Below are 25,734 nucleotides of genomic sequence, written 5' to 3' on the forward strand. Positions count from 1 at the left end.
CTAACAAACTTAACAACCAGTCTTAACTAAGTTATCATATCAACTAACTTGAATTAAAACGAACATCTTCCCTTAATTCAAGTTCTCTAACTTCACCATTCCAATCATACTTCGCAACTTGACAAATCTGTCAACTTTCACAACTTTTATAAAAAAATCAGCTGGTTGTTCTTCTGTTGGACAATGGATAACCTTCAGCACATCCTTGTTCACCTGCTCTCTAATAAAGTGAAATCTTGTCTCTATGTGTTTGCTTCTACCATGCAACACTAGATTCTTAGCTAGGTCAATAATTGATTTGTTGTCTATGAACGAAGTTATATGCTTGCAAACTTGAATTTTCAGTCACCTTAACGCAAGTTCTAACCATATTGCTTGACAAACCTGCTATAGATTCACATGTTGAAAGAGAAATACTGTTTCTTAGTACATCAGGATTGGATATTGGAACATCAAGGAACTTGAACAAGTATCCATAAATGCTTTTTGTTGTCTTGTTTATCTCAACACCAATCTGCCATCAGAGTAAGCTACTACCTTCATATTGGTTTCTTTTACATTTGCAGCAAACAATATACCATAGTCTAAAGTTCATTTGATGTATGTTATTACTCTTTTAGATGCAAGCAAGAGCTTCTATGTTCACTCATGAACATGCTAATTATACCAGCAACAAAAACTATATTTGGCCTAGTATTGCACAAATATCTCATGGATCCTACAATTTGTTTGGACAATGTAGGGTCAACTAGCTCCTCATCTTTATTATATATACAAAAATTTCAGATTTAATTTAGCTGGAGTAGAAGCAGGATTGCAGCTCACCATATTGAATCTCTCGATAATATCTTCTGCATGTCTTCTGGTGCATCGCTAATCCCTTTGAGGTTTCAGTGAATTCTATTCCAAGGAAGTATGGTAACTTTCCCAAATAAGTCATGTCCAATTCTTTCATCATTTGTCTTTTGAATTCTTGTATCTAAGCTAAATTGCTTATAGTTAACACTAAATCATCAACATATAGATAGATAAGCACCAGATTATAACCTTTGTTATTCTTCAAATACAGACCATATATATTCAACTTTGCATTTTACAAATTCTTGTTCAATTAGAAAGTTTACAATCTTTTTGTTCTGGGCTCTTGGAGCTTGCTATGATCCATACAAAGCTTTGTGCAGTCAAAGCTGGTGACCTAGGGTTCGAAACTGGAATGAAGCACATAACAAAACATAACAAAGCCCACACTACCTTGATTATGCGAGGAATAATGCCACTATTTTGTAAGAGCAACCTAGACCAAGGGTCCTTCTAGGAGGTCTTTCCTTATCCACGAAGGACCTCCCACAATTCTTCAAGAGTCCTAGGACTTCACTCCGTCGGTGAATTTGGTAGAATCACATTATCCACTAATTTTGGTAGAAGTTACACTTCAGAGTTTCATCATAATCAATGTGTACCTAATACTTGATACAAAGTTCACAGGACATAGGGGTGACCTTGAATTCTTTTTCCTACACAGTAATTCCTACCCTCCATTTTTCTCGGTCCTTTGTTTTGGCCCGCTTTCTCTCTCTTTGACTTATGACTTGGATATTGAATTATTTGTTTATAGCACTTGTTTTGACTTAGAAACATGCGATTTGTTGAGTGTCCGCGGAACACTCCTTAAACATTCTAAATTAAAGAGTTATTCTTTAAAAAAGTCAATCATTTCAATTTTCATTGTATTGATGAATACACAAACTTTCATAAAAATTTACAATTTCAAGTCTTTAAAGAGTGCCAAGCACTCGTTAACATTTCTCTATTTTTATTGATCATGCATCTTACGGTTTATAATAAGATTCAATTTATTATTTGATAAATAGGTTTTCCAATTCACAATTTGAATCTTAGATTCAACAATCTTAATTGAAAGAATTTAGTTACAAAAATATTACAATTCTGCAAAACTTTAAAGAAATAAACAAAACAGCTACAAAATGACATTCTTGTAATTAAAACTCAAAAGGTAAGATGAAAAAAAGGCCCTTTTTTTTACTAAAGGGCCAAGTGTTATTCCTGATGCAATAAAGAATAGTGTTGCAATGCAAAGTTCAAACTCCATTTTACATGGAACATCAACTAAAATGTTGTTATGCCTCCCAAAGTCCCTTCAACAAAGCTGAATATTAATGTTTGTGTTTCTTCTTTTTGAAGGATGCAATTATCTCAGCAATGACATGGTTTCAACTCATGCAAGATGTTCATCAATCAAGATTTGATCATGCAGATGTATGTGCTTCAAAAGATGAAGAATTTGAGGTTTGTTGAACTGATTCTCAGGCACTATTCTCCTTCCTTCTGGTATATTCATAAAGTTATATAGGTATTGTTAGTCTTTACAGAATACATACTCAGAGACACTAGTTCTATAAGGCCCTCTCTGGATATACATCTTAATTAAACACTTATAGCATAAGTGCTTATAGATAAGGTACGTAAAATAAAATAAAGTCAAATTGTTTTCATATAAGCCAAAATATGTTTTCGTAAGCTATTCTAGAGAGCTTGTAGAAATAAGCTGAAAACATATTATATACATGTCATAAGTTATTTTTTATTTGAAACAGTCACACAAGATTTACAATGTTTTTTTAAAGGAGGTAATAGATGATAAAGAACCATTATACAAGATTTGCATCATTTTTAAACTTTGAAGTTCATTGAATTCCTTCACTCAAAAAAAATTGTTCTCTGAATTCCTTCACAAGATTGTTAATGCATGACACAATATAGTTAAAAGGATAAAATTAAATAAATATAACAAGGAAATAATATAATTTTCATACCTCTTTTTTCTTTGTCTTGTAAAGAGAACAAATAATCCAAACCCTATAATGATTGCAACTTTTATAACCTGAAAGGTGATGGTGTGAGAAATGTTATACAAGTATTCTTGTACAATAGCTGACAGTAGGATGTTACTAACTATTTAGCACCAAAACTTTATATTGAAGCTACGTGTGAGTGTCCGACTCGTACCAACACGACAATGACACTTGTAATTATATAAACCACGTTTTTTCCTTCAAATAATTAACGGTATCTATGTGTTAGTATTGTATCATCTTGTGTCCGTGGCAGTGCTTCATAGGTTAATACAGTAAAGCCTGAACGAGAAACCGGGTACTTAAATGCAACATTGTTTAAACAAAATCATTGATCAAATTTGCATCCGTGTTACAATATGAAAACAGCGTTTGTTTTTCCAAAATTACCATAACCAATATCTATCCTTCATTGTAAAGTTAAACAAGTAAAATTTTCATAATTAAAAAGTTGATGATAACCTGATCAAATGGTCCTCCAGAATTTTCATCTCCCTTATCATCAGTAGAAGTATTGGTTTTTGATTCTTCAATGTCCTGTAACTTTTCATACTTGCTCACCTCAGTCCCAGTTTCAGTATATGGTACATTCTGTAACACACAAAAAATACACAGTTTGATTCTATTAATCAACATTAAGATGATGCTAAAAAGAAATCTGGTTTGGTTTGTGAACAGAAAGAATAAAGTTGTCTTAAGTGCTCAATCATATACAGGCACATAATTATACCTTATCTACATTTCCTATTTTCGGGAAATCCAAACTTCTTTGATGGCTTAAGCACTTTGCATCATCAATTAGGTTGTTAAGAGTATTTCCATCAGAGAGCTTCAGAGGCATGTTTCCTGAAACTATAATTGTTTCACATGTAGATGTTCTTGTCAAATTTCTGTTATTTCTCTCTTCCTCTTGATCTCTACTATATGCTACTTTTTTATTTGACTCCTCTTCTTGATCTTTATTGCTTGCATTTGAATCTGTTTGTTTGTTCGGTATGTTTATGGTTCTCAACTCCAATTGCATGGTGTCCTTAATTTTCTCTTTACTTTCTTCAATATGTACCGGAACCTGTTGCAAGTTTCTTACCAAGGCAGCACTTTTCACCCTTTCTTGTAAGAAGGCTCTTGGCTCTATGTTCAATGACTTATCTTGCTCCAAATGCTGAGTCTTAGAAGTATCTTTCTTTTCAACTGGACTCGCTTGATATTTTGTTGGAGGTGGCTTAATATGAGACCTCATATCCTGTGTAAGAATACATTAGGTGAAAAAATGCAATAATGTATTGATCATAAGCTATTATCATATAAGCTAGCAACCCTTTGGCATTGTTTGGATTAACAGTTTAATTAAACACTTATAGTTATAACATAAGCTATTATCATATAACTTTTATGTATAAGCTATTTGTGTAAGATAAGAAAAGAGAAAATAAAGTCAAATTATTTTCACATAAGCTAGCAACTCTGGAGAGCTCATAGAAATAAGTTGAAAATAATTTATGAACATGTCATAAGTTGTTCCATAAGCTGTTCCAAACAGCCTCACTAGTGCTTATGTCATTAGATAAACTCAAATGAGACAATCTAAACAGGCTTAGCTATACCTTAGGTGGAACACTTTCAAAAGCACTTATCATTTTCCTAACATTGCTAGGAGTTCTCCTTGGTGGAGCCTTCTCAGAATATTGAAGACCAGCATCTTCTAGATTATTTTGTGTCGGACTATTTGTCAGAACATTAATTTTTTCCGAGCTTAAAGATTTCACCATTTCTACTGTACCAGTAACTCTCTGAGGTTGTTTCACAAATGGTGACTCATTGGCTGGCTGTTTATCGCTACGCTGTAATTGAATGATATTAACTGCTTGTGACACAGGTTTTGTTGATGAGGTCTCCCTATATTGATCTGCAATGTTCTAAAACATGTAAAATGACCATTAAACAAACAATAGTACATTTTCTAATGTCTTCTTGTTGAGATGAAAAGAGACCTAGGAAGCACTGAGACGGACATCTGACACGTAAACATCAGTAATAATTTAAGAAAATGGAAGTGAATTATTTCGGCGTTGTGTCAGACACAAACTGTACAAATGCTTTTAATCAAAATTGTCGGTGCTACTAAAAACAGACAATGCTGGAAAATAATTAATCCTTAACTGAGTGTAGCTGTTCAGGCTGAGACCCAACAACAATTGAAGTGGAACTTTCTTTGTCATCGGACAAACCAACAGGACTTTGTAATTGTGAAACTGCTTCATGTTGAAGATGTTGCTTTGGTGATGATTCTTGAGAAGATGGAGCACTTAAAACATCAGGAGAAAGCCTTTGAGGAAATGTATGTGGGACCAAATTCATAACTATTAAACATTTTATACATTCATTATTTATTTCTGATTTAAGTGTTTATTTTTTCTATAATCAGCTAAGTAAGATCAAACCTGAGACCTCATCACTAGTGCTTAAGGGTAATGCTGCGTTGCTGATAATCATACGTCTGTCACTTTCTGCACCTCTTTGGCTGTTAAGAAGCTCATCTTGTTTTTTCTTTAATGCAGATTGTCTCTGCCAAATCAAAAAAATACTTTTAATGCTCTCTCCATAAGTTAATTACTGTTAGAACAGAAAGCCGGTTCAATAGTAACATAAATACGAAAAGATCGCAAATAGAGAACATACAATAGAGCGGTTTTAGTACCTTTCTATTGATCAAGCTTAGGGTTTACATACTATAACTTGTGTTTAATACGGTCTATTTTACAAGATTACTTCTAAATCATACCCCCCCCCCCCCCCCCCCCCCCCCCACCCCCCCCAACCCATGTCACAGAGCAAGCTCCCACATATCGGTAATCTATGAACCATACCCAACAATTACATTTGTTTGTATTAACTTATGGTTCTTCTAGTTGTATACATTTCAATCATCTACTATTAGATAGTTGTTGATGATTTCGTATTTGAGATAGAAGGAAAGGAAAGCCTAAGCCATACACGAGAGTTGACAAGCCCTTTAGCCCCTCATTTTTCAATGGGGCTCACATAAGACTTAGCCAACAATACCTCAGAAAAGCGGTGCAACGTACTTGAGATTTGGAACTTGTTCATTCTTCCTACTTATTATCCTATAGAGCTAACCAATAATAGTTTGGTAATCCTATACAAGATACCCTATAATCTTCAAATTATCTATTAATGGATCAGTATAATACAAACTTACCAAGGCCTTTAGTATGCATTGTTTAAGAAAATTGACATTTCATAACCATAAATGCATTACAACAAATTGTATAAAGAAAAGAAATGAGTACCATCATACGAATTCTGTCACGCTCTTCATCACTAAGGATGACTTGAAGCTTCAAATGCAACTGTCCTCCCCCAAGTGGAAACATGTCTTCCCAAACACCTTTCTGTAATATCAACCTTAAATGTACTCCTGCCAGATATTTACTGCATCATGTTAGACACATTTAATCTTTCATCAACTTTGAAAAGTTAATTAAACCATTTTATCAAATAGGGTGTTATCAAAGATAACCTGCACGCGATATTTCATTCCCTTCAGAATCCTGAATTTTAAAAATCAAATCGTCACGAAGGCTAGTAATGGGGCTGAAACAAGACAACAAACAGAACAAGCAGATTACAACATAGAATTTTGTATGACTTATCTGGCACCGACACTTCTGATAGAAGACATGTCTTACATCGATCCGACATTGGCCCAATTGTTACGTTTAATAACAATTTTCTTAAATTGTTACCAATATTTATGTGTCAGTGTCATGTCCAGTGTCAATGCTACATAGGTTATATGGCCAATATACACAAAAAATTAAAATTATAGACTTACAAGGAAAAGTTTCCTTTGTCATTGATTTCATACTCCATTTTCCCCATGGAAGCTGCATTCATTTACCAAAATGTTACAATAGCCACTTAAAAAGTTGACAATAGGTTGAATAAGGAAAAATTTAAAAGCTAGAACAATAGTCAATAGCATACCCCTTATGGATGTTGATGAAGAAAATGGAAGATCCATGAATTCCAGTACTGTAATAAAAATCAATATAGAGAAGTCAAAAAGAAAATCAACATGTGGTTGAAATGCTTGAATTGTATATGCTAAATAAAATTCAGTACCTGAAACCATGATTGTTCCTGGCATTGCAGAGTGCAAAATTCAATAAAGATTGAAACTTAATTTGGTCAAACAAGAGAGGAGTAACTAAGAATTTACTATATATGCATACATTCAACTCTAGCATAGGATATTTTTTAACTTTTGTTTAAGTGGTTGAAAAATGGAAATTTTGGATGGGATGGGGAAGAATGGATATGGTTAGAATCCAATGAAACCAGCTATTGTGTGGTCCTTCCTAACTAGCAAAACATTTATTAGCCATAAAAGATTGATTGGAAAATTCTCCATTTGTCTCATTTGTAAAATTTAATGACTTGTCATATAGCATATAACTAGATGTGAGTCTGTGATTGGTGGTGGTAAATTGTTGAAGTACAACAACTACAATTATTGTTCTTTCAAAAAACTACAATTATTGTTGAAACGCTTAAATATCTCACAAAGGTGCACTTTTTCCGTGGCAAACACGCTAAAACTTGTAAAAGGTACCAATTCGAAATATGAAGGTGTCCAATTTAACAATAACGATATTGTCGGTTGAGTTAAGCCTTAATGACTAAAAAATGAGTATACTGTGTATCTATTAAACTCTCATTATTATTAGTAGAAGCTTTTAATTTTCTTTAATTTTAATATTAAAATCTACCCCTACAAATTATAAACCTTTGGTTCCTTCTCTCACGTTCCTATACCATTGAAGCCAGCTCCACAATGTTTTCATGAGTCTTTTTGTCTATTCATAAAAAAAGGTGAATAGACTATTTAGTCATTAAATCTAGTGTAATAACATAACTCCAGAAGTTTCGATGAGAAACTCAAATGGGAAAAGTCCCATATATTGAACTTGTGAGAAAATGAGTACAAGGAGCTACCTATATTTCTTGAATCTAACAAAGTCATGTAACTAACTTCTAACTACCTTACAGCATAACATAAATGGTAAGGTTATGGTACTTTATGCTAATACTCACCATAACAAGCTTATAGTTATTGAATGCAATGTCATCAAAATGTTTTGATGAATACTTTACTAAAGGATGAAGCCTTCTGCCCAATGGTGGTTTTGGCCCTATGGCTTTGTTGATGATAGCTTTTGTTAAGTGGTAAAGCATGCTCTTCTTAATGGTTAAGCATTATGATTTCTTCCTCTCTCCTTGTATTTTCTTTCGTTTTTTATGTACTTTTGTATTGGCCGTCCCAAGTTGGAAGTGTTGTACACCTTCCAAATTGTGGGAGACTATTAAAGATATAGTTGACGATTAATTAGGAGTGTTAGTTAATTAGTGGATGTCTATAAATATGATTGAGTTAATAGTGTTTTACCCCTTGTAATATAGGCTATTTCCGGTTTTCTACCCTGTAAATTTTTTTTGTTAGTTTTCGTCCTTGTAATTTGAAGATTTTTGGTTTTGGACTTTCATGAATTTTGTAGATGATATCGAGGAGGTAAAACGAAATTTGCTCAAATTAACAGGGGGTAAACCGAAACTTGCTCAAATTACAGGGGGGTAAATCGAAATTTTCTCAAATTACAGGGGGCGAAATTTTTCATGACGGTCCGAAATCAAAAATTCTTCAAATTACAAGAACGAAAACTAAAAAAAAAAAAATTACAGGATGGAAAACTGGAAATAGCCATATGCTTCGATGTACTCTTATGATTCAACTTTCTCATTTTTGTAAGATTGTTCAATACTACTATCAATATAAAGAATTTCATAGTTTTCTGTCTACTTTTCCATGGATGTCATGTTTTACAACATTTGCCATTAAAATGTATTCGTAAATAGTTAATTTATTTACCCATCTGTTTTCTCTTTTTAGCAATTGGTAATTAGTTTGCTAGCATATATAAAAGATGGATATAATCACTTTTAAAAAAAAAATGTGGACCTCTAAAAAGGTACATTTTTAATATTTCTTCCCATAATTTTAAATACTCCCTCCGTTTTAAAATGAGTGTTGTTTTAGCCAATTGCACACATATTAAGGAATGGAATAAAGTAGTCAAATGTCATAAAGTAGTCATATCAGATAAAAATTCAAATGAAAACTTTTGTTTTAGCCAATTGCACACATATTTTAGTCAAATGAGTGTTGTTTTAGCCAATTGCACACATATTATTGCATTGGAAACTGAAAGTAACATTCATTTTGAAATGAATTTTTCTGGCTAAAACGACACTCATTTTGAAACGGATGGAGTATTATATTTCCTCCCATATTTTTAAAATATTATAATTTACTATTTCATTCAAAATGTTAAATGCCCATCTTTAAACTTTTTGAGAGGTCATTATTATTTATTAGACAATCCCCTCATTTAAATACAATCTTTATTTTATAATTGTATATACGTACGTACCTTTTCACTGAAACCTCTATATATCAAGTTTTGTAACACATTGGATGAAACAGGTACATGTTGTCATGTTAAACAATATAGCTCTTCTTTTGTCCCAACATCAAAATAGAAATTAGAATCTTAAGAGAAACAATTTTTTAAGGATTGAAGCGGTTAGAATTGCACCAATCCAAAAAAAAAAAAAATATAATCCAGAACAACCAAATATAACAACCAACCATGCATCTATATGTAATAAGGACACAAAATTATATTACTGAGAAAGTTTACTTTTACATAATAAAACCCCTTGTAATAATTTTATTGAATGTCTATTCTAGGATTTTACGATCATATATGAACAAGATAGACTCACGTTTTGTGTTTTGTCTACATGCTCAAATACAACATAATTAATAAAACCACACATGTACCCATCTAATACTTCATTGTCACTATCATATTTTCCCTAAAGAACTTTATTTTAAATACCCTATTTCCCCAAACATTGATCTCATACAAATTATGTTCTAACAAAACAAATTCTTCTAATATAACTTAATCATCTCAAAAATCTTAGCATTCATCAGAAGGAAATCCATTAAGCAAGCCAGAAGATAAAGCCATGAGTAGAATAGCAGCCTCCTTAACATCTTGAGGGAAGACTTGATGGGAAGCCAAGTTGCTGCTCCATCTTGTTATCAAATCTTCAAAATTATTACACTTGTTTTCACTTTTACCCTTCCTTTTTAACTGTGGTGCACATTCATCAGTTTTTGACCTTTTCCTATTGATTTGCAACTTCTTTCCCTTCACATATGGTTTCTCTGCCACCACAAGAGTCTCACCATTTGCAGCTGCTGCAAGGGCGCGTCTCGCTTTTCTTTGTCGAATGCCGCAGGCATTGCAAAGTGACTGTTACAAAAACATATTTGTATTTTTTCAATATTTAATTTAAAATTTTAAATCACATAATTCATTTTTTTCAAATAATTATACTCGCATTGTTAATGTGAAGTTGTATTAAGGATGAGTTCCTAAGCCATAAAAGAGCTTAATCATGAACAAATCTTATACAAACAAGGTTTATCTAATCTATATATCGATGTCGCGATATAAGAGTTTGTCGTAGAAGTTGTATATATCAGTAGTATTTGATGTAATTATTTGCAACATAATGGAATTTCAATTACCATAATCAAAAACCTTTGTTTACAATCATTAAAGTGCTTCAAATTACACTGAAATAATTAATTATTTGTTTTTGTCGTTAATATATTTAAAATAGTCACGAGATCAACATATGAAAACTAAAGCCTCTATTATGGTTCTGAAACAATGGTAGACCTCATAGACTGACATCTAATATACAACAGTTTCCATTTGAATTGTTATCTGATATAACACCATAAAATTTTCTCAATAATAATAAAAAAGAATTGGATTTACCTGTTATACCAAATTAATTAACCTCAAACTTCATCTTTAAAACATTTCTCTAAAATGTTCATATTAGAAGCACAATGTAACAAGTAAATTATTTATCATGAAAAAAATATTATTTTAAAAGGAAGAATCCGTGAGCAATATGTACCTTGGGACCAGTTGGTCCACTTCTCCAGAGAGGGGTCTTAGTTGTGTGGCAGTCAGTACAAACCCTAACAGTGTTGTTGTTTGAAAAATTGTTGTTGCTACTATCCTCAGTTCTTACTAGATTTGGTGATAATTGCTTAATTTGTTTCTCAAATTCTTGCTCAGAAGCCCTTTGATCTTCCATCATCCTCTTAATCATTCTCTTCTTTGATGGCATCCACTTCATTGAAGTTCTATCCTCATCCCTAAAATTTTCATTATTATCTTCTTTCTTCCAATCTTTTTCATCCTTTTCCTCTTCTTGATGATCCCATGATTCACTAGAAGGTACAAAATTCTTAACCTAAAATGATGACAATCACATGCTTGATCAATTTTTTGAAATAGCAAGATAAATTTCTACATGATAAAACAATAAGCTTTTTTTTAACAGAAATAAATAAATAAATAAATAAATAAGCTTATGCATGATCAAATTGATTAAAGAAAAGATATATATAAAATTTTAAAGGGGTGCTACTTAATACTAAATAATATAATATGATTATATGTATATGTTACCTCTACACCATCACTTAGTATGTGGTTTGACTCCCAAGAATAAGATCTTGTTTGATCTTGATTTTGGTTGAAGAGTATAGAGTATGATAGAGAAGAAGATGAAGAAGTGGTTTGTTGATTAGTAGTGAAGAGATGGTGACTGTGATCTTCATTATTTAGATCGAAAAAAGGCATAGGAGGAGAAGATGCAGAAAAACGATAAGTTGGTATCATGGATATATTGCACATAAATCGAGAAAGAAGAAAAAAAGAGACAAAGTTGTGACTGTAGACTGTGGAAGGATTCAGGATTCAGTTTATAACTGCAAACTGCGTACTTCTTTCCTAGCAAAAATAAATAAACATTAAAGATAAATGGACTCCACTTTTTTCCGTCCACCCGACATTAGTTAATCACGTCTGAAAATGTGATTATTTAGTTGAGTATATAGTTAATTCGATTCAATGTTAGAATTGCGATTATTTCTGTCCCGTGAGTCTAACTCAGTTGGTAGAACAATGCATTATTATATGCAGGGGCCGGAGTTCGAACCCCGGACACCCCACTTGTTTACCTTATAAGGTGAATTCTAGCCGCTAGGCTACCTGACAAAAAAAAAAATAATTGTGATTATTTCATATATTGATCATATGTATGAATTATCTATATGTTTGCATTTTATTAACAAATGTTGTATGAGTATGTAAAAGTGGATAAGCATAAAACATTTTTGAATTAATAAAACTAAGCTTGGAAGAGGAATTTTGGTGAGGAAAGGAGAATCATAAGGCAAAAAGATTAGAAAGAAACATAGGCAAAACAAAAATCAAGTTTTAAATGAATGTTAGATTATGCGAGGGTAAATATTGTAGTTTTTTGAATTCAAAAATATCTTATTAATTACCTTTGATGAGATTAATAGGTCGAGTCACGATTAGATAACTCTTTAATGTTTACCACTTGAAAATGAAAATGGTTCGAGAATTAGACCCTCAAATATTTCTATTATGACAGAAGAAAGAGAGGGAAAAAAAATCACTCGATAACTCAAGCCGAAGGGAGAAGAAAAGAATCAATAACTCATAAGTATTTTTCGATGTACTAAATGCACTAGGCGTGAGTCCTCTATTTATAGAGATTTTGCAATTGTTCGGTAGAAACTTGGGTAGCAAGCATGACCTGGATCAGGTTAAGTATAAGCAAAACGGTTCAGAGAAACTTGGGGAGCAAGTAGGACGCGCACGGATTAGACCTAAAGGAATTGGAAAATTAGCATATGCAATTGGAGCAGATAAACACGAAAAAATGTGTGCATTAAGAAAATCATTTTCAGATAATATTTAAATTAATTAATTTAACATTTTAGGGTATTAAAAATATATATATCATTTAGATTAAGCTCAAGCCCCATGACCAAATCCGGCTGAACGGCGCCAGTGTCACATGTGATATATATTTTTTTGTGCGTGCTCATTCCGTTCACAAAAGGGATTACCCCGAGGGCACACTGTTGGAGGTCACATAACATTAGTTCTAATTCCAAAGACTTATGTTAAGTCTTTCAGCTAATTTTCAAATTATTTTGTCAAAAAGAAGAAGAAAAAAAACTAATTTCCAAATTATGTTCCAACAAATATTATTTTAAATAAATTTATTTGTAAATTTATTTTGAGATAAAATGAATTGGAGGTAAAATAATTTATATTTAAATACATTTATATAAAAGTGGATTAAAATAAATTATAGGTTTAAAATCATTTACAGAGGCAAAAGTTTCAAATTATTGTTTCAAGTGAAAATTTATTTTGAAGAAAAATTTAATTCTATTCGATTATATCTAAACTTTTTCTTAGAGATCGAGAAACATTTAAAATTAAGTATACATCTTTAAAATAAAATTACCTCATAAAAAAATGGAACCAAACTTGTAGGTGGTCAACAACACCATAAATTTACTCCAGAAATATATACAAATGATAGATTAATATGATCCATTTTAATAACATCGTGTTACTATTATTTGACTGCTCTTTTCATCTTTTCGTCGTTTCTGTTAAACAAACATCGATCAAAAAATGGATCATATTAATCTATCATTTATATATGAATTAAGTATAACTTGACTGCCATTTTTTTGTTTAATTTATATCAAATCGTGTTACTATCTCAACTGTCAAGACGAAAAGAATCATGAATTTTTGTTTTTGAGAATCGACGTCGATTGCCTCTATAAGTTAAAACATTTTAAATACTCAACTATATTGAACTGGTGGTCCACCGTAAAATTGACAAAAAATATAAAATACTCATTTTAAAGGAAAAAAGAGAGATATTACAGCCTAATAACACATATAAGACATCCACGTGATTTCCTTCGAGACACCTAAAGAAGACAAATAAACAGGACAAAATGATTCAGGAGAGTGTGGAATGCTACTACTCAGGTCCCATACGTATGAAAAAAATTACCCTATTTGACTTTGTAGATATATATTTACCACACTGACAGCACCACACTTCATTTTGCAATTTGCATATATACATCAACTTGTAAGTTGTAACCCTAGTTTTGTATAGAAAAAAAAAAATCCTTGCTAATTGAAACTAGAAACGGTGGACAGGATAGAATTATATTGTAGCCACATATGACAAAGATAATGTAGTCACACATCTCAAACCAATAATTTGGTCACAAGAACAATCCTTTCATCTTGTGGAACTGGGTCATTTTCTTTTCCGTCTCGTGTATATAATACATACATAGAGATCAGAGAGAGGATGTGTCAAGTAAGCAAAATGATTATAATGAGAGATGAGAGAAATATATATATATATTCAGTATTACTTATGTTTGATATCACAGTGAATTTGTCGAAATCATAGTAAACTAATATGATTGCGACAAACCAATTTTAATACCAAACATGCACAAATCAAGTGTTAGGCATAATTACTAAATAGGTGGTTAGTCCTAAGAAAGTTTTAAAAAAATGTAGAAATAAATACATATAGTTTAGAGACATAGGATTAAATATACGAACTTTTCTAATTACACTCATGTATTTCTAGTTACACCTCAAAATGACAAAATTACTCTTAAATAAAATTTAATTTTCAAATTCACACTCATTCACCTAAAAAACTAATGCATCTTCCTTCTTTCCTCTTTCAAAACTCGGTTTAAGTACATAGGTCATGTAAACTGAGTTTAAGTGTACATACTTAAACTCATTTTAAGTAGGTCATGTAAACTTAGTTTAAGTAAGTCATGTAAACTTAGTTGGAGTGTACATACTTAAACTTAGTTTAAGTAGGTCATGTAAACTTAGTTTAAGTAGGTCATGTAAATTGAGTTTAAGTGTACATACTTCACTTTAAGTAGGTCATGTAAACTAAGTTTGAGTGTACATATTTAAACTTAGTTTAAGTAGGTCACGTAAACTTAGTTTAAGTAGGTCACGTAAACTTAGTTTAAGTGTACATACTAAAAGTTAAATTTTGCTTTAACCTCTTCAATCTTTTTAATTTAATGATTCTACGTAATCTTATTTTTAATGTACTTTACTCCCTCAATATTTTTTATTTTATTTCTAATAATCTAGCAAAAAAAATCTAACACACTTCGAAAAAAATAGTATTGCGGGTCTATTTAATATAATAAAAATTGAATACATATTTTTCGCTATTTTTTATTCACAATTTCATTAACATGTAGTTTTAAACCCTATTATAAAATATGAAACAACCCAAAATAAAATTAAAATATGTGAAAAATTACTAAAGACAATAAAGCATGATTATTTAAAAGTTAATTTTATACTCTAAATTATAAAATCAATAGCAAAATATTTAAATTTAATTATCATTGACATTTAAATTATAATGAAATGAATTAATTTTTCTTAAATGGTGGTTCAAAATTAATATATATCATAAAAATATTTTTTTAAGTTAAAATAGATTAAAGTGTAGTGCATATTATAAGGGAGGGAGGTATAAATTTTACTTTTCAAGAAAGGAAAATGTATATTTTAACATAAGAGATGAAGGGAGATGCACTCTCTCATCCTTAATTCCTCTCAAAACTCACCAAAACATTCATCATCTCCAATCAATTGACCATTGATACAAGGTTTAATTTTTAGTTGGTGCGTAAGGAAAAATTATATTATTGTGGGATAAAGTTGACACCTTAAACATATCTCTATTAATTAAAGCGATAAGCTATGTGCAGAAATAACTTTGTTTAGTAAAAAATAGAGAATTATGCATCTCCATTAAACCCATAAATTTATTTTTCTAAAAGAGTTGGATTACATACATATATATTATGCATTTGAATGGAGGGTATGTGAAGAAAAGGAGAGAAAATTAATTTTTTATTTTTGTTCAAAAGAACATGATAACAAATCTCACACACATTAAATGTTGAAAAGAAAGAAAATACATGTTTGAATATATGTCACAACATATAAAATATCCCTTAGAGTTGTCAAAGTGTGTGGTGCCACACACGCGAAAACACACAAAACCAATATTTAAAAGGAAACTTCACTATAAAAGAAAACTTTTTTTGTTCCACCTAAGTCATTAATCAATACATGAAGAAAGTAAGTCCAAGACTCTCATTTCACTTTAAACAGCTATTAATGCTAGTTGCTCTAGCTCACACATCTTTTAGTCTCCGGAGGTGATAATTCTGAATATATGGTAACATGGGTGAAAGGTTGATTTGAGTCAGGGTACTAAAAATGGGTTCATGTGTCATTTTGACCTTTGTGTGATTACAAACATACAATAGCATGACTCGAATCGTGCTATTTTTTTAGCATCCTGGATACTTCCTGAATCCTGCCATACGTGATATGAATCATGGTGATAGGCTTGGAAGGTGAATTCAAATCATGCTATTTTTCCTCTAAATATAACGTTGAAAAATCATATCATATTTTAATAGAGTCAAAGTCGAGGGCACACATATAGGAGGTTTAGGGTTTTTGTGTGGAGAGCTGAGGTTCAAGGGTTGGAAAATACATTATAATCATTTTGGTCGTTGATTTCAAACAAAAAAAAAATCATTTTGGTCGTTATGAGTAATTAGGAAAAAGATTTAAGCTTTCTATAATGAGTTCTTGAGTGAAAATCATTTAGGGGGTGAAAGAAGAAACTAGAGAAATTAGGCATCGCTCTTAGTGATCAATTGGGGATAATTACATATCCGATTATGCAATTCTATTAGAGAAGGGGATAGAGTAGAATTATAGTTTGTTCATATTGAAGGTGTTTTATCTTGGTTTTCGGGTGTCAAACATTGATTACGTTTGAACCTTTTAAACCGGTGATATCTTATTTTTTCTTGGGAAGGGAAAAAGTAAGCAAAACCCTTGAGAATCGAGGTCCGGGAGTTGTTTTCGCTATGGGAAGGTGTTAGGCACCCATAACGACTATAGTATCCTATAGGAACCGTCTTGAATTTCTACGCGCGCGCTTTATTTTTAAATGCTATTTTGAAAAATGTTATTTAAACTTAAGGGTATTCTAAGTGAAGAATTGGAGGGAGAAGAATGTGTTTGGATTTTTATCTTAGTTGAATTGAAGGAATTTTGTTCCTTGCCTACGTACCCATTTAAGGGATCAAATCCACCGTAGTTCTCTCTCAAAAATGTTTTTGTTTTTGTTGGTTGATTTTAAGTTTGAAAATGGAGTTTGAAGAATAGAAAGAGGCCTCAAGGGCATGAGATTTAAGAAAAAGGTGGGGTTTGATTAGTTATTTGCAAAATATGGTCTAAGTATGATTATTTCCATTGAAGTTTGATTAAGAAAAAGAAAGGGAAAATTCAATGGGATTTTGATCCCAAGGTTTGTTTTGAAAATGGTTTGAATGGAGTTTGTTCACATTTTTTGGAAATTGATTTTTCTAAGTTTAAAGCCTAAACATACATCTAAACATGCAATCCTAAACATACATCTAAACATGCATATTCTAGCTATATACATTATTAGAGTCCATTGTCCTTATTACATCATACCCTAGATACATTATATGGCCTCTTTGCCAAGAAATTGAAATTGCATAAAAGTACAATACAAAAACTCCTAAGTATTTACATTCTAATTTTTGCATGAAATTGAAACTTAAAGTGTAAGAAATTGGATGGAGAGGAAGATGAAGTGGGAATGCTTATGAAAGATATGGGACATGAAATGAAATGATTAGTAATACATGACAATATCAAAGGAAATAAAGCAAGAGAAACACTAGAACATAAAGGATAGAAAACAAACCAAAATAAAGGCAAAATGGGTGCAAATATGACTTAAAATTTGTTCATAGAATGCAAGAACCAAGTGACCTATAATTCTCACATCCCACTACATCTTTAAAGGTTTAGAATCAAATCTTGGAATGGGAATTAAGGCAACATGATTTACTTGGCATTTTAAAACAAACTTTAAACATATTTGCATTATTTAACTACACAACTAACTTATAAGCTAAGTAACTACTCAAGACTCATACTCATGCATTAATATCAAATACAAACAGTGGCTAAACTCTATGGGATCAAGTGGTATGGGTCACCAATATTCACCAAGCAATTGGGATTAAAATCAAACAAATTTTCCTTTATTTTTAGCACAAAATATCACAAAATAGTAGGAAAATTATGTTCACCAATTTTTATCATGTAAAATTAACACTAAAAGATCCCAAAATTATCAAGAAACACTCATGAATTTATTTGGAATTTTTTTTAGAATTTTTGATCACAAGAACATGTAAAATTTCACAAGATTTAACAAATGTAATAATCAATTGAAAAAAAAATGCTACATATTTTTCTATCCAAATTCAACACATAACAGCATCACAAAAAGGTCAAGAAACTAGTTAAAAACACATGAAAAATTAATTGGAATTTTTAACAAAATTTTTGAGCATGAAGGTGTGCAAATAGCAAGGAACAATGACAAAAATAGCAAAGAACAAGGAAAACACGCAGGAAAACTAAGCCCAAACCCAAGCCCAAGGAAGGAATGGATCCTGGATCCTTCAGGACACACAGAAGGCCGTTGGATTGATCCAACTGGATCAAACCTCAGATCTGACGGCCAGGGCGTAAAACTAGCGAACCAAGACTGAACCAGACCGGTTCAGTCCCTTATATAAAGGCTAGTGGACCGGTCCAACTCATTTTTGCTATTCGTTTCTCTCTCTTCTCTCAGACTTCTCTTCCTTCTCTCTAGGTTTCCGTCGTCTTCTCCGGCGGGTTTCACCGCCGCCGGAGACCTAACCACCACTCAAACTCACCAAAACCCTTCGATCTAAAGCTTTTCACCGTTTATTTTTTATCCTAAGCATGAATCCAACACTAGAAATTTCAAACGAAGCCTAGATCTATGTGGATCGGAACCTATTTCTTACGACTTTCAGTTTTTGAATCTTTTTCGCAACTTCTTCGAATGAAACCCTAACTTGACCTATTTTCTATGCTGATAATGGATTTATGCTTTAATTCGAAGAATAAACGGTGAATCTTCATGATTTTCGAAATTAGTGTTTCGTTTCAATTTTTTCGAATCTTTTCGAACTTCCACTTCAATTCACCGTTTAATCTTTCACTTGTAACCTTCGATGATGATTACGAACGAAAACGAGAAGGTTTACATGAGTTTACCTGGACTTGTTTGGAGATTCGAACAAAGAAGGTCCTGCGTTTGTTCTTGATTGTTCTGGTAAGTTCTACGAAGAGACTGAAAATAAATCAGCTCCTCTTGCTTTCTCTTTCACTGATTCAGAACAAGCTTCGATTATCTCTTCTTCTCTTCTTCAAACTTCTTCCTGTGATCACGTTCTTACGCTCGAATTGCAGGAAGAGGATTTCTGGTTCAATGATGAAGATTACGCAAGTAATCTCTGAGAACCTAATTGAATTCGAACATTTTTGCTGAATTGAGCGTATTGTGACTTCGATCTTTGTAACTTTCGTTAATTTTTGAGTGTTTCTGTGATGAATTTGGTGTAATTGTGCGTGTTTATGATGAATTGGAAACGGTTACGGTGGTTTCAGTGGCGGAGAGAGTTTGTTAGAACTCTGGTATGGTGGCGCGTGAAAGAAGAACGGTGACTGTGTTTTTTTGGTGAGTTGGCTTTTCTGGAATGGTGATTATTCTGACTTTGACCTGAAATGACACTGTTTTATAGGTGCCAAGTGTCCCTCTTGCCCAATGAAATGCTGACACGTGCCCTGGACCAAGTTTGGACTAAAAATGGACTATGGACTATTCTGCAATTTGTAGAAGTTAAAGGACTGGACTGTTATGCAATTTTTAAGACTTAAGAAAAAAATTGAAACAAAAAAAGGACTAATATGCAAAAATATGAAACTAAAAGGCCTAAAAAAGAAAATTAAAAAAACTTGAATGTAATTTTGGACACTTTGGACTTAAAAAAAAACTAAAAAAATAAAATTGGAATAAAAAATGGTAATTTGACTAAACGTAAAGCGAAACGATTAAAATTTGACAAAACGGACTAAAACGAACCAATGGCCTAAATGAGGTACTTTAAAGTAACCTCTCTCTGCCGAAATTTCGTGTGAAATGACCAAAATGCCCCTAAGGCTAAAACGACTGAAAATGACTCAGATGCAAATTTGAAATGGATTTTTAACAAGAAACATAGGGCAAGAACTCATTCAAACAAATTAAAAGACTCAGAGACAACTTCTAGAACTTAAACAGAACTTTGACACATGAAAAGACTAAAATGCCCCTAGGGGCAAAACTGGCATAAAAATGACTTCACATGCAAATTTTGAAATGGATTTTGACATAGAATGAAACAGAGACTTATTCAAACCAAATGAAAAAAACTCAAACAAATTTTCAAAAGACTGAAAGAAATTTTGACATAGGAAATGACTAAAATGCCCTTTTTATGTGAATTTTGCAAATAACATTGAAATAAAATGCAGAGAAAGATGTAAGTGATTAGAGACAGTTCAAATAGCTTGTTATGCAAGAAAAGAAGAATTGGATTAGTATTTTTAGGTCCAAAATTAGGGTATAACAGCTGCCCCTATTTAAGTTTCTTTGTCCGGAGAGTCAAGAGACGGAGTCTTTGAGTTGACGGGACGAAGACACTTAAATATTAACATTTGCACTGCTTTTGGACATAAAAATACGCTTTCAGAGTTTCAAAAATATGAATGTCATGCAATACTTTGATTATGAAATGCAAGACAAACAACTGGAGTCTATAGAACCTGTCATGTCACTGGGGATTCAGATAGGCCCTGACAGGGTAGACAAACCAGGGATAGAAAATAGGGTACAAGTTGTTCTTTGGGTCGAACTAGCCACTTGACCGAGGAATACAAAACAAGAGATGGGTTCAAGCTATTCTTGGGATCGAACTTGGCGCTTGACCGGAAACATAGACATATAGGCAGATACAAGCTGTTCTTTTGGATCGAACTTGACACTTGACTGAAAACACAAATAGATAGTCAGACACAAACTGTTCTTTGGATTGAACTGGCCATTTGGCTGGAGACATAGACAAAAGGGTTGATACAAGCTGTCCTTTGGATCGAACTTGCTTGTTGGATTATCACCACGTCATGTGGGAGGGTGCAAACTGTTCTTTTAGATCGAACTTGCCGTTTGACCGATAACAAAGCATAAGCTGGGTACAAACTGTTCTTTTTAGATCGAATTTGTCGTTTGTCCGGAAGCATAGGCATATAAGCGGGTACAAGTGGTTCTTTTTTGGGTCGAACCTGGCACTTGACCAGTAACAAGATACAAATTGAAAGTCTGGCTTAACAAGATACCAATTGAGGGTAACTTGTCATTGACTTGATTTGAAAATAGACATGACCATTTTTGTTGGCCCAAGAGTAAATTGAGGGTGGATTGACATTGATTTGAATTGAATTGAAGGTTAACATTGAAAGAGAGATTGTAAGTTGAAATTGAGCAGAGACATAGACATTGATTGAGAGTTGAAATTGAAAGAGTCATTGGAAATTGGAATTGGATTGAGACATAGATATTGACATTGAATTGGAGAGTTGCAATTGACTTTGAGATTGGATTGGAATTGAATTGAAAATTGACATTGATATTGACATTGACATTGGATATTGACATTGACATTGAAATTGGATATTGACATTGGAGATTGTCATTGAAATTGGAATTGAAATTGGAGATTGACATTGAAATTGGAATTGAAATTGGAGATTGGAAATTGCTTCGAATTGTCATTGAATTGAAATTGAAATTGAGATTGCTTCGAATTTGACAGTTGACATGATTTGGAATTGAGATTGGAAAGTTGAGATTGCATCGAATTTGACAGTTGAAATTGAATTGAATTTGACATTGGAATTGGAATTGAAATTGAAATTGAATTTGACAGTTGACAGTTGGATATGCAACATGTATGTATGGTATAGCAAGATTATTGGATGTATGAGCACATAAAAATGCATGATTATGCATGTATGAATGCTTGAAATGCATGATTGATTGGCAGTTGGACAGAGAAGCTTCACAAAAGCAGACGAGACATTGGAAGATTGGGCACGTAGTGGCTCGTGCTGCAACATATTCACAGGGGAAAACCTCTTTGGAGAGACCGTCGTTGAGAGACGTATCGAAACCATGGTTGAGGGTAATAAACTTGTAGAGGAGGGATCCTTGGAAGGTTCTTGGATACAGGTCGCCGTTGCTAGGCGTGTCAGTGCTGGGTAAACATGGGATGTTCGCATCTGTGGTCAATGCTTTTATATTCTTTATTCTTTCATTTTCAAATCCCATTTTTGCCTGAACCGCCCTTTCGGGTTTTTGATTCACCGGGGAATAAGATTCTTTTCACTGCCCCATTTTTGCCTGAATTGCCTTCACAGGTTGTCAATCAGCGGGGTGCTCATTTTTGCCTAAGCCGCCCTTTCGAGTTTTCAGCTTAGCGAGCTCTTTATTTGCATTTTTCATTTTTTCGTTTTCATTCTGTTTTTTCATTCTTGCCATTGACCACAGATCATCCCGGGGAGTAACCTGCTTGTAACATGTATTGAAATAGACATTGACACTCATTCATTCATGCATGTTTCATTGAAATGTACCTTGTTGCTCAGGTTTGCTTTCAAAATAGACAGAAAAAGATTTTTTTTTTAGTTTTCAAAGATGTTTGTTTCAGATATTGACATTATCAAATAGAAAAGAAATATTTTGTATATAGCGTTGAAAAATAGAAAGATGATAGAATTTCAAACAATAGCACAGGCTCAAATTGATGTAGAGGAGTGAGAGTCAACCAAAGGCATGACTTCACAGATTTACAAAGCTTGGAAAATGGTAATTTTATTGGTTGGTAATACATTGAACACGATGACCGCTATATTTCATAGAAATTTTGAATTCACAAGTACAAAAGCCTCTGATGAAGACGATCATTGACAGTTGCGGATGTCCCAAGGGGTGATGGTGATTTGCCAGATATAGTTACTTGTCTTTTATTGTCAACCTCATTTTTGCATGAACCGCCCTTTCGGGTTTTCGGCTCATCGAGGCGCTCATTCTTGCCTGAGTTGCGTACAATCTCAGCGAGCTCTTTCATATTCATTTTTTTTTGTCCCTAACTTTTGCCTGGATCGCCCTTTCGGGTTTTCGATCCACCGGGAAGCGCATTTTTGCCTAGGCCGCCCTTTCGGGTTTTCGACCTACCACGCTGTTCTTTTCTTTTTAGACAAAGTATTTCTTGACTATATCGGCATTGACAGGATTTGGGAGTTAAACACCATCCATGTGTGTAAGAATCAAAGCACCGCCAGAGAAAGCCTTCTTGACAACATAAGGACCTTCGTAGTTAGGTGTCCACTTGCCCCTTGGGTCGGGTTGTTGACTTATTCTTCTTTTCAATACAAGTTCGCCTTCCTTGAATTCTCGAGGTCGGACTTTCTTGTCAAAAGCATTCTTCATCCGCACTTGATACAACTGTCCATGAGCCATAGCATCCATACGTTTCTCTTCAATCTTTGACACCATTCAGCCTCGGTTAGTTTTGCTTCCATGATCACTCGAAGAGATGGAATCTCCACTTCCAGAGGGAGAACTGCTTCCATACCATACACTAAAGAGAAAGGAGTTGCCCCGGTTGAACTGCGCACTGTAGTACGGTAACCATGCAAGGCAAACGGTAGCATTTCGTGCCAGTCTTTGTAAGTAGTGACCATCTTCTGAACAATCTTCTTGATGTTCTTGTTAGCGGCCTCAACTGCACCATTCATCTGAGGTCTATAAGGAGAAGAGTTGTGATGTTCGATTTTGAATTCTTCACACAAAGCTTGCATCATGCTATTGTTCAGATTGGAACCATTGTCAGTGATGATTTTATTGGGAACACCATATCGACAGATGATGTTATTCTTGATAAACTTGACAACCACTTGCTTGGTCACATTGGCATAGGAAGCAGCTTCAACCCACTTGGTGAAGTAGTCAATTGCCACTAGAATGAAACGATGTCCATTGGAAGCTTTTGGTTCAATTCTTCCGATCATGTCAATGCCCCACATAGAGAAAGGCCATGGGGAAGATATAACATTGAGAGCATGTGGAGGTACATGAATCTTGTCAGCATAAATTTGACACTTGTGGCATCTCTTAGCATGTTTGTGGCAATCACGCTCCATAGTTATCCAGTAATAGCCGGCTCTTAACAGCTTCCTTGACATAGTGTGGCCCGAAGCATGGGTCCCAAAAGTACCATCATGTACGTCATGCATCAATTTCTCAGCTTCTTGTTTGTCAACACATCTCAACAAGACCATGTCATAGTTCCTCTTGTATAGGATTTCTCCGTCCAGAAGGAATTTGCTAGCCCATCGTCTCAAAGTCTTTTTATCCCTGTTGGAAGCACCAGGAGGATATTCATGATTCTGCAAGAATTGCTTGATGTTGTAGTACCAAGGCTTTTTATCATTCACAACCTCATCAGCTTGATCTGGCGTATTTTCAATAGTAAACACATGAGCGGGTCTATCAAGACGCTGCACTTTGATTACGGGCACATCATTCCAGTGATTGACACGAAACATGGAAGACAAAGTAGCAAGAGCGTCAGCCATCTGATTTTCATCCCGAGGTATGTGATGCAGCTCAACCTTGGTAAAATATGTCAACAGACGTCTTGCATAGTCACGGTAAGGGATCAGCTTCTCATGATGAGTCTCCCATTCACCCTTTATCTCATTAATAACAAGTGCAGAATCTCCATAGATGTCAAGGTGCTTAATTCTCAGGTCAATGGCTTCTTCAATGCCCAAGATGCATGCTTCATATTCAGCAATATTGTTCGTGCATTCAAAAGTTATTCGAGCGGTGAAAGGAATGTGGTGCCCCTGTGGAGTTACAATAATGGCCCCAATTCCTTTACCATAAGCATTAACAGCACCATCAAACACCAATCCCCATTTGCTATTGGGATCTGGCCCTTCATTGATCAGGGGCTCTTCACAGTCTTTTGCTTTCAGATACATGATCTCTTCATCAGGGAAATCAAATTTAATTGGCTGGTAATCATCAAGAGGTTGACAAGCAAGATGCTCAGCAAGGACGCTTCCTTTGATTGCTTTCTGAGCTTTGTACACAATATCATATTCATACAATAACATTTGCCAACGTGCAATTTTTCCAGTAACAGCAGGCTTCTCAAAGATGTACTTGATTGGATCCATTCGGGATATCAACCAAGTTGTATGATTCACCATATAATGACGCAGACGTTTGGCAGCCCAAGCTAAAGCACAACAAGTTTTTTCAAGCATTGTATACCGAGTCTCACAGTCGGTGAACTTCTTGCTCAGATAGTAGATAGCATGCTCTTTCTTACCAGTCTCATCTTGTTGACCGAGAACACAACCCACTGAATCATCTAACACTGACAGATACATAATCAAAGGCCTTCCTTCCACGGGTGGAACAAGGATAGGTGGTTCTAACAGGTATTCTTTAATGCTATCAAAAGCTTCCTGACATTCATCATTCCATACAACAGGCTGATTCTTTCTGAGCAATTTGAAAATTGGACCACAGGTGGTAGTCATGTGGGATATGAATCTTGAAATATAGTTCAGACGTTCGAGGAAACCTCTGACTTGCTTCTCAGTTTGAGGGGCCGGCATTTCTCTGATGGCTCGGACTTTGTCGGGATCAACTTCAATGC

General features: G+C 33.6%; 2 protein-coding genes across 8 annotated transcripts; both read right to left on the minus strand.

Annotated features, from left to right (window-relative positions):
• Nucleotides 1-1,880: 1,880 nt before the first annotated feature.
• LOC146945815 (uncharacterized) lies at nucleotides 1,881-7,245 on the minus strand. Of its 7 annotated transcripts, none has more exons than XM_085744102.1 (12): nucleotides 7,020-7,245; nucleotides 6,882-6,929; nucleotides 6,730-6,781; nucleotides 6,415-6,445; nucleotides 6,185-6,312; nucleotides 5,315-5,438; nucleotides 5,034-5,161; nucleotides 4,478-4,789; nucleotides 3,604-4,116; nucleotides 3,336-3,464; nucleotides 2,835-2,902; nucleotides 1,881-2,346 (listed from the first exon to the last, which is right to left on the minus strand). In XM_085744102.1, exons 5-12 carry the CDS (start codon nucleotides 6,266-6,268, stop codon nucleotides 2,325-2,327), a joined length of 1,380 nt encoding a protein of 459 aa, XP_085600228.1. In that variant the 5' UTR covers nucleotides 6,269-6,312; nucleotides 6,415-6,445; nucleotides 6,730-6,781; nucleotides 6,882-6,929; nucleotides 7,020-7,245; the 3' UTR covers nucleotides 1,881-2,324. The 7 variants fall into 7 exon arrangements, with proteins under 7 accessions (XP_085600228.1, XP_085600225.1, XP_085600223.1 ...); XM_085744099.1 differs by having other exon boundaries at nucleotides 5,034-5,233; XM_085744097.1 differs by having other exon boundaries at nucleotides 6,415-6,488.
• Nucleotides 7,246-9,611: 2,366 nt separating this feature from the next.
• On the minus strand, nucleotides 9,612-11,781 carry LOC146945816 (putative GATA transcription factor 22). Its single transcript, XM_085744105.1, has 3 exons — nucleotides 11,519-11,781; nucleotides 10,959-11,300; nucleotides 9,612-10,279 (listed from the first exon to the last, which is right to left on the minus strand). Exons 1-3 carry the CDS (start codon nucleotides 11,744-11,746, stop codon nucleotides 9,941-9,943), a joined length of 909 nt encoding a protein of 302 aa, XP_085600231.1. The 5' UTR covers nucleotides 11,747-11,781; the 3' UTR covers nucleotides 9,612-9,940.
• Between the last annotated feature and the right edge of the window lie 13,953 nt (nucleotides 11,782-25,734).

Source organism: Medicago sativa, chromosome 2, assembly GCF_051527215.1.
Source record: "Medicago sativa cultivar Bolivia chromosome 2, Bolivia_mono, whole genome shotgun sequence".
Classification (NCBI taxonomy): domain Eukaryota; kingdom Viridiplantae; phylum Streptophyta; class Magnoliopsida; order Fabales; family Fabaceae; genus Medicago; species Medicago sativa.